We start from the raw sequence: 15,884 nt of genomic DNA, 5'->3' as shown, positions 1-15,884 counted from the left end.
TTCACCGGTGCAGATGTGTCATCCACTACAACGTTCATAGCTGCAGATCTGTTCTATGCCTTCACCGGACCGGTAACACCTATCGCCTAGTAGTGTACGCAGGGCCGGCTTAATAGATTATGGGGCCTAAAGCGAAAGTTCGAAATAGGGCATTTTAAATTTTTTTTAAACACGCAAATTTTCTTATTTTTTTCTTAATTTTATTGGACTCCAATTACTAATTTTTACCGGCAGTATGCGCAATTATTCTTTATTTATATTTGAAAAGTAAGCCAAACAAAAAATTATTGACAGTATATAACAATCAAGAAAAAAAATGTCTAATTGATATTTATAACGCAAACAACAGAAATAATAAAGAAAAAAAACAATAAATAAACAGAGAAATATAAATGATAATTACTTTTTTATATTTATTTGCACATAAGAGAGCCTAATTTGGAGAATATATATAGAAGAATTAATGGATTGTATATATGATTTTTATATAAGTATGATTAAAAAAACTTCATATTTTAAATAATGTTCATGTGGGTAATTTGATAAAAGAGGGGAAAAATAGGGCCCTGGTGCAGTAATAAATTTCCATTTTGATTGAAAGTATTTAAATGAAATAACGTATGTGTCTATTTAATTGTTATAGAATGTACAGATGTTAGGGAGAGAGAGAGAGAGAGAGAGAGAGAGAGAGAGAGAGAGAGAGAGAGAGAGAGAGAGAGATATATATTTTAAGAATGTGGACCCATTACAAATTACTCAGCCAATTAAAAGTGAATAAAAAAAGGAAACTTAAAATACATGCGTTCATTGTTTCAGTTTTTAAGCTTTATAATATTTTATTTTTATATTTTATAAATTGTTATTAAAATTATGGGCCTTCCTCAACATGAGGCCTAAAACAATTGCTTTAGCTCCCTCATGGTTGGGCCGTACCTGGGTGTACGATGGCCAAGGACGCCTATGGTATGGTAGAGAGAGTATGGACTGCATCAGTCACATCCGTCTATAAAATAATAGCGCCATAGTCTGAACCTATGTTTAGAATATTGATACTGATATTGATAACTAAGTTCAGATTTAACTGGTATACCGACTACCGAATAGTAGGTCATTTTTATTTAAAAAAAATAAAAATGGAAGTTGTGAATTCAATCCTCATTGACAGTAAAATTACCCTTAAAAATGATCATACTTCATAGTTCATACCTACGTAAAATATATATCTATATATATACATATATTTTATTATATATACTCGTCAAATATATATATATATATATATATATATATTATTAATTGAGAAATTTATCAATATTAATATTGATTTTATAGTAAAAATAAAATAAAATCGAGCTTCGATCACCTCACTTATCTATACACATCGAAGGGACCGGGAGAGAATATAAAAGAGATGGAGTGTTCGATGGATGGTTTTGGTGTTTCTTCCGTTGAACTATTTAAGAGCATTTTTTTTATGGTACAATAAAAATGATAAACTTACTTGAACTGAAAAATGAATTTCTAAAAATTACAATGAAAAATAAACTTTTTTTTTACTATTTTCATTATACTTGATTACATAGAACATTTAAACTCAGATTACAAATAAATTTTTTAAACTCCATGTAATGTAATACAAGAAAAAGATTCATATCATGTATATGTAATACATGAACAAGATTCGTATCATTTATAAAAAGTTGGTGATATGGGGTCAAAATGGCTAAAAATGTCATTTTCTTATACTATTTTAATTTTCAATGAGGTCATATACTATTATTTTGTGCAAGTTGCTACCTTCTTCATCGGCGATTATTCAATTCTCAACCAAATTGGTTCCAAATAAGTACAAATATAAATTGCTTGAATTATTATTTAATATTATTGTGATAATTTGCACATGCGAATGCGAACCCATAAATCAAAGTAATACAAATAATGGCAAGCAAAAATACCACAAAGGGAAATTAATAGGCCATTCCGAAGTAGTAAAAAAAAAATACTAATGTTTACAATTTCTATAACACAATTTTTATATAATTGATCTGATCGTAGAATATCTAACTAGCTAGGGAGAGAGCCAGGTTTTGTTATTTTAGCTTTTTTCTCGTCCATATCCAACTTCTTCTTCTCATCATTCTTTTTATTTTTTGACTCTTCCATTTGTTCCTCAAGGAATTCCTCTACCTTATTCTCTAGCTCCTCAACCTGCAAAACACACCATATCATCCGTCATTTTTTTATTTATTGGTTTTTACTGTTTTTCTAATACATCATCCTTGCAATCATACCTTATACATTGAACATTTATTGCAAAAAAAAAAAAAGTTAAAACATTTAATTTAGAACATATTTTTGTATGTTCATTATTTCCTTCCTCTCACACATAGGAAGTCTTGCCAGCTAGTTAAGTCTTCGGTGTTACTTTTAATGTATTATTTTGAATTGAAGTTTTCACTCTTTTTTTTTTTATATAATTTCCTTTTCTATTTTCCTATCATTTGTAAATAAAATTTACCTCGATATAACAACACAACAAACCATAAAATCAATAAATAAATAAAATTATAGGAGATGGAAAGTGTGGGTTGAGAAATGAAACCTTATCAAGGGCCTCTTCAAGGCGATCGGTGTTCTTCGTGGTCTGATTAGCCAAGTTTTCAATCATCAAAGCGGCTTTTTGAAGCTTAGAGCCTTGAGGAAGCTTGTCGCCGAGCTCGTCCGCAACTTTCTCCAATCCCTCCGCCGCGTCTTCCACAACCTCCACCACTTCCTGCGCCGCGTCCACAACTTCTTCCAATCTCTCTGCTCCTCGTCACATTCATTATTATTTCATCATTGATAATAGAAAACACATTAAATTGATTTATTAACCAATCAAGGTGCATAAAAAAAAAACATCATATGAATCAAGCGATTAATGTCGCGTTTTTAGTTTTACCTTGCCATTTCTTCAAAGGTCCCCATTTGTTCTGCCAAAATGGTATGATCACCGTGAAGAATATCCCGGCAGCCCAAACTTTCCTGGCGGAGATTCAAGCCAAACTTCGAATTAATTAACTATGACTTGAATAGTCCATGAATTTATTATATGATTCTGATATTTTTGTCTATGACTTATTTTTAGTTTTGAACATTTAGTCCTATAGTTTTTTTGAAGCATTCCGGTCATTTTTCAAGATATATTATATTTTAGGAATTAAATAAATTGCAAACTCAAATATAGTTAATTTATATAATAAAAAAAAACTAATTAAATTATATTTGGACTCTATAAAACAATTTTAGATTTTTTTAATAAAATAATAAACAAGCTATTTTTTATTTTTATAATATGAACTAACTATTTTATTTTGTAAATATGTTTTTAAGTCGTTTAGGATTGAATTTCGAAAAGACAAAAACAAAAAAAGTTACACTGAACAAAATGATGTAAAATCAATCTAGATAACAAAATGCGAAACAGTTATGGACAGAGCCAATGAAGGCTTAGAAGGGCTTAAGAACACCTATGTGTAGAGATTTTTATTTAATTTATATATATAAGTTATAACTTATAACACACCAAATAAGTAGAAAATTATAATAAAGCCCCCTCACAAAAAAAAAAAAAAAAGTTTTAGCCCTTTATATAAATAACTAGTTTATATTAAAAATTCAAGGCATATATAGACCCATGAAACGTTGACTTTGCTATATTACCAAGCACCAGGATCTGAAGAGTCTGAAGGAGGCTGAGGGACATCTGGCAACAGATGGTCGTTGACCTTCATTCTATCCCTGCAAGCAAGCAACAATAACCTTAAACAGATCAGATCTACAACCATTACTGATCATTTGTATATATGTATAATATGCATATTAATGTATTTACATCTTTGCGTTTCTGCTTCCATTATTTTTCAGAGTTGCAGAGGTTCCGAAGAAGAGACCAGAGGCGATGGTACACGCCGCGAGATCGACGGTCAAAGATAGCCGGTGTGACGATCTACGGCTGGAGATTGATGATCTGATTGTGTGAAGGCCGTGAACAGGGTAAGAGCTAACAACTGAGCTTGACATGGCTTTGTGTTTTGCTAAGAATATGAGAAGAAAGTAGCTACAAAGTAAGAATGGTTGTATATATATTATGAATATTGTAATAATAATATTTGGTTTCTGTGTTTATTTATGTATATTATATAGAAGCATAGCTATTGGTTGAATTTTCTTGATTCATTCAAATCAATAAGCCTAATAGTCTACTAACCGCGCGCGTTGAAAGACCCGACAAGTATAGTAAAATGAATTAATATTCAATTTAAAATATGTTTCTCGCTAGCTATTATTATTTACTCATCATCTCTCATCCCATTTATTTTGGTTGTGATTCATTATTGTGACAGGTCCAGTTCGAACACCGAATCATATCTAAAATGGAAAAATCATGTTATAAATGCTAGCCGTTAGCGTGCTATTCAGGGTTGCTTGTGCTTGACCAGGTCATATGTATAATAATAATTTAAGTTATTTGGGGATATTTATATAAACGATATAGCTTACACGAAATGAGACTTGAAAAAATAGTATTAATTAGCTAAAATAGCAATTAATAAAAAGTAATCAAGTCGAGTGTGTCTAAAATCAGCAAAATAATAATAATAAAAAAATCTAAAAATAACATAGTATTGCTACAATATTTAAAAAAAAAAATTCACAAATACCAAGCGCATTAATTTTTTTGACTATGTAATTATGTATATAAATTTGTATATAAGGTAAGTAGCTTACGTATATGTGTCAATATATTTCTTGATAATGTCAATTTTTTTTTTTTTGACGATATCAAATTTAAACTATTTTGCTGAAAAATAATAAAATAATACTTTGATTGCTTTGGTAAACATTTACAACGTTGACTATTTTAAAGGGGTGTTTTGTATAATTTCTTTAATAATTATAACTCATTTCATGTTGCAATAAAGAGGGTGATGGGAATGGCAATGAAATCGTTTGATATGTCTAGTTTTCAACACAGCATAACATTACCCAACTTGTAGAGAAAATACATGTAATCATACCCACATGCCATTGTTGTTTGTAGTACCCAATAATATGCATTTTGTATAACAACGGTGCTTAACTTTCACTAATGTTTAAAAAATATACATACAAAGTTTCACCGCACTACCTCGAAAACAAACATCAGTTGCATAGTTGCATACACAATATTAAATACTAGTATGACTCTAGAGTACAATTCTTTTACTTTTTATACTTTACCCGGTACCTACTTAGCATAATCTAATTGATAATTTCACATCATATCATAAGTTCAATCCCCATTAACAATAAAGTTGTCCTTCAAAAAATACATTTACTCTTTATAAAGTTTATTAGTTAATCATGGAACTATTTATTTTTAATCTTATTAGTTGTTCGTAGATCTAGCATAATTTTTCTTCTGCTTGATAAAACTGCACAGATACCATTGAAAATGTTGCAGCATATTTTCTATGATGCCTTTTTGGTTTGGTCGGGTTCACTCCGAATTAAAAAAAAAAAAAAATTGACTTATACTGCAATTTTGATTTGATACTCTACTTAATATTTTGAACAAAAATTATGCACAAATCTTAATTGACATCTAAGCAATAATTCCCTCTTTAAATCATTTTTTTATTTGTAATCCGAATCCAGGGGTCTGTACGGTCAACGAATAAAAATTGTTACAAATATTTCTGTTACTTTGTAACCGATCAGATTCACTAATAAACTATTCTTGGTTATTCGTAACTATACTGTTGAGCATTTTCATTCTTTGATTCCAATCGTAGTCCTCTTTTTAGTCGTTTGTACCACACAAAACTTAACAGTATAAAAACAAAATAAACATAAAAAAACATATGCTAAGAATACCATCAGTGTGAATGATTCGATTTACAAACTTGTATATTTTTTTATTGAACTTGTGGGGTTGATTTTGGCGAAGTGAGCCCAAACTTCTAAGTTCTAACAGGTTGATTAAGTTAACTCTCATATTGATGATAACATATTACTTATTTATTAATATGTTTCTGACCCATCATTCTTATGGAGTCCATTGTAGTAATTGGGTTTTATCGTACACAGCAGTTTGTTTACTTCATATTTTGTTACAATTATTAGTAATTGATTTGATCGTTTATATCCTTTTGCCTGCAGATGGTATGTAATAAAAACATCACATTATCGAAACCAAGCACGTTTCTTATTAAAAACATATGTGATTGTTTGGTGGACGGAAATAAAAGAAAAAGTGAGAAAAGTTGACACAGTAGATTTGACTTTTGGAATCATCAAATTCGTTCATAAAAATGGCATATAACCAATGTAAAAAAGGGGTGAAAAAATCACATTCAAACAATATAAAAGCTAGTTTTTTCTTTCCTTCCGTATATTACAAAATTAAAGAAAATAAATTACACGTCGTTTTGTATTATTGAGGGGTAGTTAGTCAAAGGTGAGCAACTCTATAATTTAACCGAAACAAGTTGAAACTAGTACTACTACCTTATCAAAATGATAGCAACGTATATCTGAAATCAAATAAACGCTGCAAGTTGTAACACACAGATTTTATACAATAATTAGATGGCCAATCCATAGACGACTCTTTTTATAAGTATAATAAATCTGTCGTAAAGTTTTATAGAAAAAAAATACCAAGAATATTCTTATAAAAATTAATACTATTATAAAATGTGGTTATTCATTAGTTGTTCACTAATAAAAGATAAAATAGTTTCTTGTACATGGGAGGTGTGTAGAAAAGAGTCTTATATTGCTTAGATAGTAAAGAGTGCCATTTAGTGTTCCTTTGCGTGTTGCTCGCGCAAAAGAGTGGACTCAAGCCTAGAGACTCTTGTAGGCACACTTGAGAAAGACCAAACATGGACATCATTGTGAGTTCGGTTTGTAGGCTCTCCATAAACAATTGTCTCTCCCACCGTTACGTTCACTAGCGCGTCAATTATTTTTAGTTGTTTTTTGAGCGAGAAATTACGTTGTTTCATACGAACTCACGGTCCTATCATTTGGAACTGTAATTGACGTTCAACCGAACGAAAGCGACTTCCATTGACCAATAAGAATGATTTTTTCTAAGAATATAAGGAAAAGTTAAAAAAAAAAAAAAAAAACCTTATCTCGCATACTTGAAGATATTAAGAATGGCGGACCACCTTGGATTTCTGGATATCTCAATCTCCTACTCAAAAACACTTTCTCCATTCTTTTTGTCTTGCATGCGTTCGAATTTCGCCTTGGTATTGCCTGGATGCATGTTTGTCGAATCTTGCAGTATTTTTGTCTAAGACTTTCCATAACTTTTCAATGTGCAAAGATGCTATGAAGAAAACGCATCTCATCTCATGCGCGATTAAAGTTTTCGAACATCTTTATGTTAAAGAAATTATTGACAAAAGATTTAACAACTTCATTTGGTGACCAAGTCGTACCCATATATACCCAAATTATTAAAGTTGCACCTTGAGATTCCTTAATCTCGAGATCTCGCTCAAATTTCAACTCTCGATACAAATAACTTATGCAAATACACGCTCGAAATCACTCTCTCGTGCAAATAATTCTCCTAACGCGTAACCAGATTACCATACGCAAGCAAAAAAAAACACTACTCGTGACTCGATTTCTTCCTACTATTTCTTGTTATAAAAAATTTCTAATAATTGTGGAAACATCACGTCCTTCTCAAACAATAATTTGGAGTTCAAGATAACGCTCAAACTTCCCAATAAACCAAAAGAAATAACGCACATACATGTACTAAAACCTTGACTTGGCACCAAATACCTAACGCCACCTACAACACCACCAACTATTTAAATAATAAGACTAAAAACCCTTGCAATGCAACATTTCCTCACGGAATTAGACACCTTAACTAACTCTCAACGCTAAATCTCTCTTTTCTATGCGCTTCACAAATTTCAGCCAGACTTGGGAAAAAAATGAAGAGGCATAGAAAACTATACCCGACTACTTGCACCGATCACTGCTCCGGCGATCCATTTGCCGACTTCTACTATCCGTTCCAGTCTCCTCCGCCACCGCCGCCGTTTCAGACCGCTCTATTCGCCGGAGACGATCAGAGCGACGGCGTATCGGCCTCCGTCATCGTTCTCTTCGTTCTCCTCTCCACTCTCCTCCTCTTCCTGCTCTACTACATCATCGTCGCCAAATCCTGCCTCGGCCTCTGCACCAGAACGCGAAGCTCCGACGGGGAAGACGAAATCGCCGCCGAAGAGGACGGCCTTTCGGCGGCGGAGCACCAGCACGACCACCCGATCTGGATGATCGCCACCGCGGGGCTTCAGCAATCGGTCATAAACTCCATCGCCGTCGCGAAGTACCGGAGGAGCGAGGGCTTGATCGACGGAACGGACTGTTCCGTCTGCCTCAGCGAATTTCGCGACGGAGAGACCGTACGGATGCTTCCGAAGTGCAGCCACGCCTTCCACGTGGCGTGCATCGACGCCTGGCTCCGATCGCACACGAATTGTCCCCTCTGCCGCGCCAACATCGTGGCTCCGTCGCCGCCGCAGCAGAATTTCGACCGCGCGCCGGCCGATATCGGCGGAGGCGACGGATCCGGTGAGATCACGGCGGAGGCGGCGGAGCAGAGCGAGGTAGCTAGGGTTCGCGCACTGGGGCGATCGGTTTCGATGGACCACGAGGTGGTCAAAGAGCGTTTGTTAGGCGGTCAAAAGAGAGAGGAGAGGTTTTGGAGGATGGTGAGAGTTAGTCCTGTGGGGATGAAGAAGAGGTCTCTGTCTTGCGGCGGAGTGAGGTTTTTGTCGTCTTCCTCGATGACCAGAGCGCTTAGCGACGGCGATTACCGGCTCCGGCTCTCGGATTCGATTCTTCTTCCGCTCTGACCTCTTTTTGTTATATTATTTTGGTCTCACTTTTTGTGGCTGATTTAGTATGTACATAACATAACACGTGAAAGGCTTTCACTGGATTGCGAAGCAAAAAAGTAATAAGAAAAAAATATAAAACGAACATTTTTTTTCTTCTTTTAATTTGAGGAAAAACATCTTGTTTTAATACTGCAAAGCTCGAAGCTTATTAATTCAAAGATCTATCATTGTTTTTTCGTTTTGTAATAAACAATACTACTTTCAGAACACCGGTGGTGTCACGTTTGGCTTGGGGCAACGGGCTTGAAAGTTGGAACGTAATCAAAAGATTCGGATCACTTTGTTTGGTGAGTAGGAATATTGATTCTATTGTAACCATGGTTCAATCAAATCAAATAGATGGAATCACATTACTTCAAAATTTGAGAGGAAATCCAGCATTTCTTGCCATTTCATTTTATTTTTCCATTACTACCCTCTCTTCAAATACAACCAGACCAATATTTAGCCAACGACAAGTTGTTAAAGATTCGGGCGGACATCATTGGCACAATCTTTTGAATCAATGATTAGTCACCCTCAAAATGACTAGGAATTTCAATCAAGTGACAAATTTTTTTAAAAATATTCAGGGAAGCAAATTTTAAAAAATCATATAAATTTGGATTAAAAATATAAAAATTGAAAAAGATTTAGAGTAACTCCAACGTTGGGTCGACTTCGACCCACATGAGAAAACACTGCCTCTTATCCTCCGGAGACACGACAGAGACTACTGATTGTCGCGTTCCGAGACGCGGATCTCGTCAAGATAGTGACAAATTGTTGACCTTTGTGGTTAATTCCTCTGTGGCATGATTTTATCATCTTGGCAAAATTTATTGCTTACAGTTTCATTTATAAAAAAAATAATCTCAAATAACGCTTTATAGTTCAAATATTATCTTTCAAAGGATTTAGAACACCCACAATTTTAGAACTTTTGTACGTTAAAAGTATTATTTCTATAACTTTCTCTAAATAATACTTTCGTCCATCTTGAATGAGTATATGGTGGAAAGGAAACGAGAGTATGCATTAAAAAAAAAAAAAAAAAAAAAAAAAAAAAAAGCATTACGCTCCTTTCTTTCCCATTCAAGCACTACCCCTCAAGCTGCAGGTTCCACGAGCCTAATGAGACTTCGTAGGATTGTGCTTTAGTTTCTTCACTCCCAAAAGGTCTGTTCTTGCTGTGTCACACCACAAAGCAAATTACTCAAAACAACTAAGGCTCCTCTTCTTTTTTTTTTTCCTTCTTAACCATTATAAAAAAAACAATGACAAATTTGACGCATCACTTGGAACACAATTTAGTCCAGTACCATCGACTTGGTACGGTGTTGTGGTCGTCGATGAATTAAAGGTTTTTAATTTTTTTATTAGAAATATGAAATCGCTTATCCTTCTCTCCGAGGGCATTGTAGGCCTTGCCGAGCTCGGCGAGCCAGGCCTAGTATATCTCCATAATATCAGCGTCGGAGCACTGATTCGGCGATATATTTGATATGTCTAGGGCTCAAAAGAGGGCTATGGCGGAGGGGACCGAAATAGTCACGAAGAGATAGAACCTCATGTTTGGGTGGTCGATCGAAAGACCAAGGAGTTTGAAGTGAAGAGAGAAAAGAGAGAAAACACATATAGCGATGTATAGAGAGAGAGAGAGAGAGAGAGAGAGAGAGAGAGGAAAAATAGGAAAACAAAGGAAAAATTGAAAAAGAGAGAAAAAATATATTAGGATATATTTGTATGAAATAATTCTCAAACCTCCGTTTAGTAAAGATTGAAATTTTATTTGATTTTGGATAATTGGTATGAATTTAGTTATGATGTTTTCTTTAAGGCGAAAAAAAATAAGAAGAAGAACCTCGGACACTTTTTTTTAGAACAATTTTGCTGTCAATGATGATTGAACCTTTACTTTTACTTTGAAAAATTATCAACTAGATTATATATATATATATATATATATATATATATATATATTTTTTGCGATTTTCTATTTTTTAAAGTCTAGTCCTAAACTAATAATTTATTCCAGAATTAATTAATTTTTAACCCTTTTATCTTTATTTTTATTTTCTTGACAATATTGTTTTTTTTTTTTTGCTCGAATCTTGACAATATTGTTAAGCCGTTTCAGTTCATAGCTCAGTCAGTCAAAACCCTAAGAGCCTCTATCCATCCCCGCCGGCGAGTCTCCACCGAGCCAACCGGAGTCAATCCGCCGACGTGAACTCGAATAAAGAAGCGATCAGCTTTGTATTTCGCAACGAAGGCGACAAAATCGAATGGTGCTTCTTCGGAAAGTTCAGCTATGAAGTCACACGGATGAAAACGCGTTAGATTACGGTCGATTTGGAGTAGTTCACAAGGTAAACATTCTATCATGCAAGAACTCATTTGCTTGAAGAAATCTTCTGTTCGGCAATACAGAGGAAGTAAAGATGATAAAATTGACATTCCCAGGGCAAGCGTACTAACGGGCAAGATATAGTTGTGGAGAAACCCTTGGAATTTTTTTTGGTTTGTTAATTATATATTTATGAATTTCAATATCAGTTAACTCTCTATAGCTTAAGGTAGTTGATGGAATAGCTCGAGGGAAAATGCGATACAGATCGAAATTCTAATTTTTCACTCGTTAATCTACAAAGGGAAATGAGATACCAATCGAATTTTTCTCAATCCAAACGACACACAGTAAAATACTAAGGATGCTCATTTTTGTCCTCCTCTGATTTTTTCAGATTCCAAGCAAGCCTACCCCAACGAAAAACCTCAACTTGGAAATCCGTCGAATCCGTTGAAACCGACACTCGGGACCGGCTTTCAAATGGCGGCGGTGCTGCGAGTGGCGGAGATAGAAGGGAAGGGAAGGGGCGTGGTGGCGGCGCGGGCCGTGAGGGGCGGCGAAATCCTGCTGAGGGATTCCCCGATACTCCTCTACGACGCCGGCCCCGAGGACGACGTGCCCAACCACTGCGCTCGCTGCTTCCGAAGCGTCGCCGGAATCGGCGGCCGAGTGAATTGCGGTCGGTGCAACCGGGTTTTCTGCGGGGAGGAGTGCTCGGCCGCGTCGGGGCACGCGGGATGGGCGTGCGCCGCGCTCTCCGCGGCGGCGGAGAGGGCCGCGGGGGACGATCTGGTGGAGGCGCGGTTCCTCGTGGCGGCCTACGCCCTCGCCCCGCCCGAGCTCGCCAGGCTGGCGGCCCTGCGGGGGAGAAAGGCGGCGGAGCCGTGCGGCGGCGCGGTGGAGCTGGAAGGGTGGGGCCGGGAGACGGTGGCGGAGCTGGTGGGGAAGGAGCGGGAAAACGCGTTCGGGCTCATGGAGCCGGTGGGAGACGGGGGGAGCGGGGAGAGGAAGGTGAGGGCGTACGGGATCTACGGCGCGGCCTCGCTGTTCAACCACGACTGCCTTCCCAACGCGTGCCGGTTCGACTACCTCGAGTCGGGGAACCCGGAGGTGGTGATCCGAGCCGTCCACGACATCGAGGAGGGCCGCGAGATCTGCCTCAGCTACTTTCCCGTCAACCTCGGCTACTCCGCCAGGCAGGCCCGCCTCAGGGACGGCTACGGCTTCGCTTGCTCGTGCGACCGCTGCAAAGTCGAGGCCCAGTGGCCCCAGGATCGTGCCATGGATGATGATGATGAGGATGACGATGTGATGGATGATGGTGATGACATGGATGATGGTGATGACGAGGATGATGATGATGATGTGGCGTTCCCGCACGCTTACTTTTTCGGGCGATACATGTGCGAGCAAGAGAACTGCGGGGGAACTTTGGCTCCTCTGCCGCCTCCGCTTCAGTCGCAGCCGCTTCTCACGATGGAGTGCAATGTCTGCGCTCGCCTCACTTCTCTCCCCAATTAGGTACTACGCCTCATACTTCCATTTTCATCGAAGTTGAATGAGTTTTGTCTGCGATTGATTGACGTTTTTGGAGAGCTTTCCCGGGTAAAAAAGTTGTTAAAAAAAGAGAAGAGGTTTTGAGGAGTTGCAATCGACATTGTTTTTCGTTTTGTTATTTCAGTCGTCGTGCTTTGTGACAAAGAGTTGGGTGATCTATAGCTTTCTTGTTCTGTTTGGGTGTCTGTTAGAGCTTGATGCTTTTTTTTTTATGATGGTGGTGTAATAGTACATAGACGATGATGTTGATTATTGAATTTCATGGTGATAAAAGCCGTCACTAAAGAATTTATATACTCACGCCGTCTTGCGTTTGGAACGTCAGGCCTTAGGAGTTTGTTGGGAAGTAACTTGAAGCCCTTTTCTTGTTTTAACGGTGCAGTGCTGAGAAAAACGAGGATATGGTTTTGAAGAACAGAACCAAGAAATAGAGAATTTAGATTGATAACTCATGTTACCAAGATTTTCAAGCTTTTAATATATTGGGGTGAATGACCTTGCTTATGTAAATGTATTATTTTCATTTCTAAACTCCATCCTTACAAGTTAGAATCTCATCTTAATACTCTAAATCTTACCCTCCAAATTGGGTCATCGGTAAAACCATGGCCCAAAAGGACAGTCTTATCTTGTAAGAGTAATTGTATGTTGAATTTATTTATTTATTTATTTATTTTAACAATTTTTGTATTCATACAATTCATATATTTAATTACATGATACATCTAATTTCAAATTATAAAAAAATTCTATGAAAACTAATAATAGAGGTAAATTATTGTCTTGGGAGATTTGAACTAATATCTTCACGCATGAAAAAGACTTCACAGGCAGTCATGCTAATGTACAATTATATTGAGTTTGAATTACGGATTGTTGGCTAAGAAATTCATTGATCCTTTGTCCCTGCTGGATCTTTGATGGGTGATTAATAATAGTCCATCTCTATTTTACATGTAGTGGACGTATTTTTCAACAAAGATTGACTACAATTTTAATGGAAAATTTAAAATTTCTAATGCAAGCATCGATCATAGTTAATAGATGACATAGACCTTTATCTACAAAGGTACAATTATGTATGGATATATTAAATACCATTAATAATTTCCGATTAATACATGGCATATAATTTTCAATGTGCCCTAATAATTTTGCAAAACCAAGTCTCTAAATACAACTCAACGACAGATAATCTATATCCAAGTCACAATTATCTACGTGAAACGAAATGGTCCCCACCTTCATATTTGCTTTCAAACCAACATGGTACACGTCACCACCATGATGAAATTCAATTGTTAATAAAGTGGAAGACGAATCTATTATGACAAAATTATACTCCACGTGCTTACAAACAAAAGCATAAAACCATACACGAATCTTTATAGTGATTTCATTCAATTTTATAAATATTGTTCCCTTATAATAATACACATACCCCTTTTTTGTTCATTTTTTTCTTTTTCCACTTCGAACAAACCAAAAGCACGATAAAATTAAAACCCCCCATTTTATCTTTTTCGACTTAGAACAAACCAAAACGAGAGCAGAAAATCTTACCGTATAATGGGCGTTTGGCAATTTATTCAACTTCTTTGGCGATTCCTTCGTATCGTATCCCTGATTATTTTTCTTCACGAGCGAAGACATTTTTTTCTCTGAAGTTTGAATCCAAGTGTTTGTTTACTCATTTACCCTTACATTTAGCATCACATGACTTTCACGAGTTTAAAAAATTTGACGGGAATAGAGAAAAATATACGGAATGATGGAGTTTTGAATAGTAAATGTCTGTTATCATGATAATGTACAATTATATAGGGTTTGAAATTTTGGATAGTTGGCTAAGAAATTAATTGATCCTTTGTCCCTGCTTGATCTTGATGGGTGTAATCACATCATATCACCCTTAATAATAGTTTCTCATCTCAATTTTACAAGCAGGGGACGGATTCTTCAAAAAAAAAAAAAAAAAAAAAACTACAATTTTAATGGAAATTTTGAATTTTCTGATGCAAGCATCGATCATAATTAATAGAATAGATGACATATATATATATATATATATTTTTTTTTTTAGTAAGGCACTATCGGCCAGGATTACATGATATATTAGCAGTGCAAAACGCAGGTGGCACTAACGGCCAAGATTACATAATAGGTGGTACTATTGGCCAAGATTACATACTTATTAGAATAAATCCTAGGGGGCATGCATTTCTGCATCCCATGGGAGCTTGAACCCATGACCTCTCCGTCGAGGTGAGTGTGGAATTACCGCTAGACCAAGCTAGCTACCACAGATGACATAGACCTTTATTTACAAGAAACAATGATAAAATTTTGTAAGGATATATTAAATGGGAAACTTGATAAAGCAAGCTTAGTGCAGCATGTGATTTGAAAACCAAACCATATTTTGGTTCCCTTAGGAAAACCAAGCATATCACCATGTAAAATGACATTATTACCCTTAAATGATTTTTTTTTTCAAAATCAATCATTCACTCACTCCAGTTGTCTTTTTCAATTCAGAAACCAAAACAAAAGAAAAAAAAAACGTGCAGCCCACAGCCAAGCACCTTTCCCTTTCAAAAAAAAAAAAAAAAAAACCATCCTCATCGCCACTCAGCCGTCGTCGCCACTCAGAGCCCTAGCCGTCGTCGCCAGTCCAGCAATCTCGCGAACCAACAGAGCCCTCCAGCCGAGTCGCGAACCAACCGAGCCCACAGCCAAGCACGCCCATCTCCACGCACGCCCATCGTCGCAAACCCCGACGCACGGCAAACCCGAAGATAAATGGGTAAGTTTCGATCCCTAATTCGATGATATTTTGTAAGAGATTTGTTTGATTTCCTGAAAAAAAGAGTTTGAGTTCGGCATGTTGGATCCAGAAAAAAGTCCGAAATTGTTGTCTGTAATTTCGAAGTTTATAGTTGTTATTTCGATTTCATTTCGAAGATTTCGATTCCCAGAAAAGATTTCGTTTAAACTCAAATTTTTTGGGCCTTCTATGTAGTTAAACAGCT

The 15,884-nt window shown here is 36.3% G+C and overlaps 3 protein-coding genes across 5 annotated transcripts; 2 read left to right on the top strand and 1 right to left on the bottom strand.

Moving 5' to 3' along the window:
* Positions 1–1,963: 1,963 nt before the first annotated feature.
* LOC149392134 (uncharacterized) lies at positions 1,964–7,224 on the bottom strand. The gene is made up of 6 exons (XM_089619112.1): positions 7,176–7,224; positions 3,875–4,076; positions 3,703–3,780; positions 2,942–3,024; positions 2,603–2,805; positions 1,964–2,208 (listed from the first exon to the last, which is right to left on the bottom strand). Exons 2-6 carry the CDS (start codon positions 4,060–4,062, stop codon positions 2,065–2,067), a joined length of 696 nt encoding a protein of 231 aa, XP_089475238.1. The 5' UTR covers positions 4,063–4,076; positions 7,176–7,224; the 3' UTR covers positions 1,964–2,064.
* A 617-nt stretch (positions 7,225–7,841) lies between these two features.
* On the top strand, positions 7,842–9,184 carry LOC149392133 (uncharacterized). The gene has a single exon (XM_089619111.1). The coding sequence runs from the start codon at positions 7,992–7,994 to the stop codon at positions 8,916–8,918; it is 927 nt and encodes a 308-aa protein (XP_089475237.1). The 5' UTR covers positions 7,842–7,991; the 3' UTR covers positions 8,919–9,184.
* On the top strand, positions 9,180–13,527 carry ASHR2 (ASH1-related protein 2). Of its 3 annotated transcripts, none has more exons than XM_089619108.1 (3): positions 9,180–9,250; positions 11,074–11,314; positions 11,690–12,963. In XM_089619108.1, exon 3 carries the CDS (start codon positions 11,776–11,778, stop codon positions 12,814–12,816), a length of 1,041 nt encoding a protein of 346 aa, XP_089475234.1. In that variant the 5' UTR covers positions 9,180–9,250; positions 11,074–11,314; positions 11,690–11,775; the 3' UTR covers positions 12,817–12,963. The 3 variants fall into 3 exon arrangements, with proteins under 3 accessions (XP_089475234.1, XP_089475235.1, XP_089475236.1); XM_089619109.1 differs by lacking the exon at positions 9,180–9,250 and adding an exon at positions 12,977–13,527 and having other exon boundaries at positions 11,005–11,314; positions 11,690–12,816; XM_089619110.1 differs by lacking the exon at positions 9,180–9,250 and adding an exon at positions 13,235–13,527 and having other exon boundaries at positions 11,006–11,314; positions 11,690–12,816.
* Positions 13,528–15,884: the final 2,357 nt, after the last annotated feature.

The sequence above is a fragment of the Urtica dioica genome, chromosome 7, assembly GCF_054948205.1.
Source record: "Urtica dioica subsp. dioica isolate 48M chromosome 7, U.dioica_male_clone48M_v1_H2, whole genome shotgun sequence".
Classification (NCBI taxonomy): Eukaryota; Viridiplantae; Streptophyta; class Magnoliopsida; order Rosales; family Urticaceae; genus Urtica; species Urtica dioica.
Note: the sequence above shows the minus strand (reverse complement) of the source record. Positions and strands in the feature narration are given on the sequence as shown.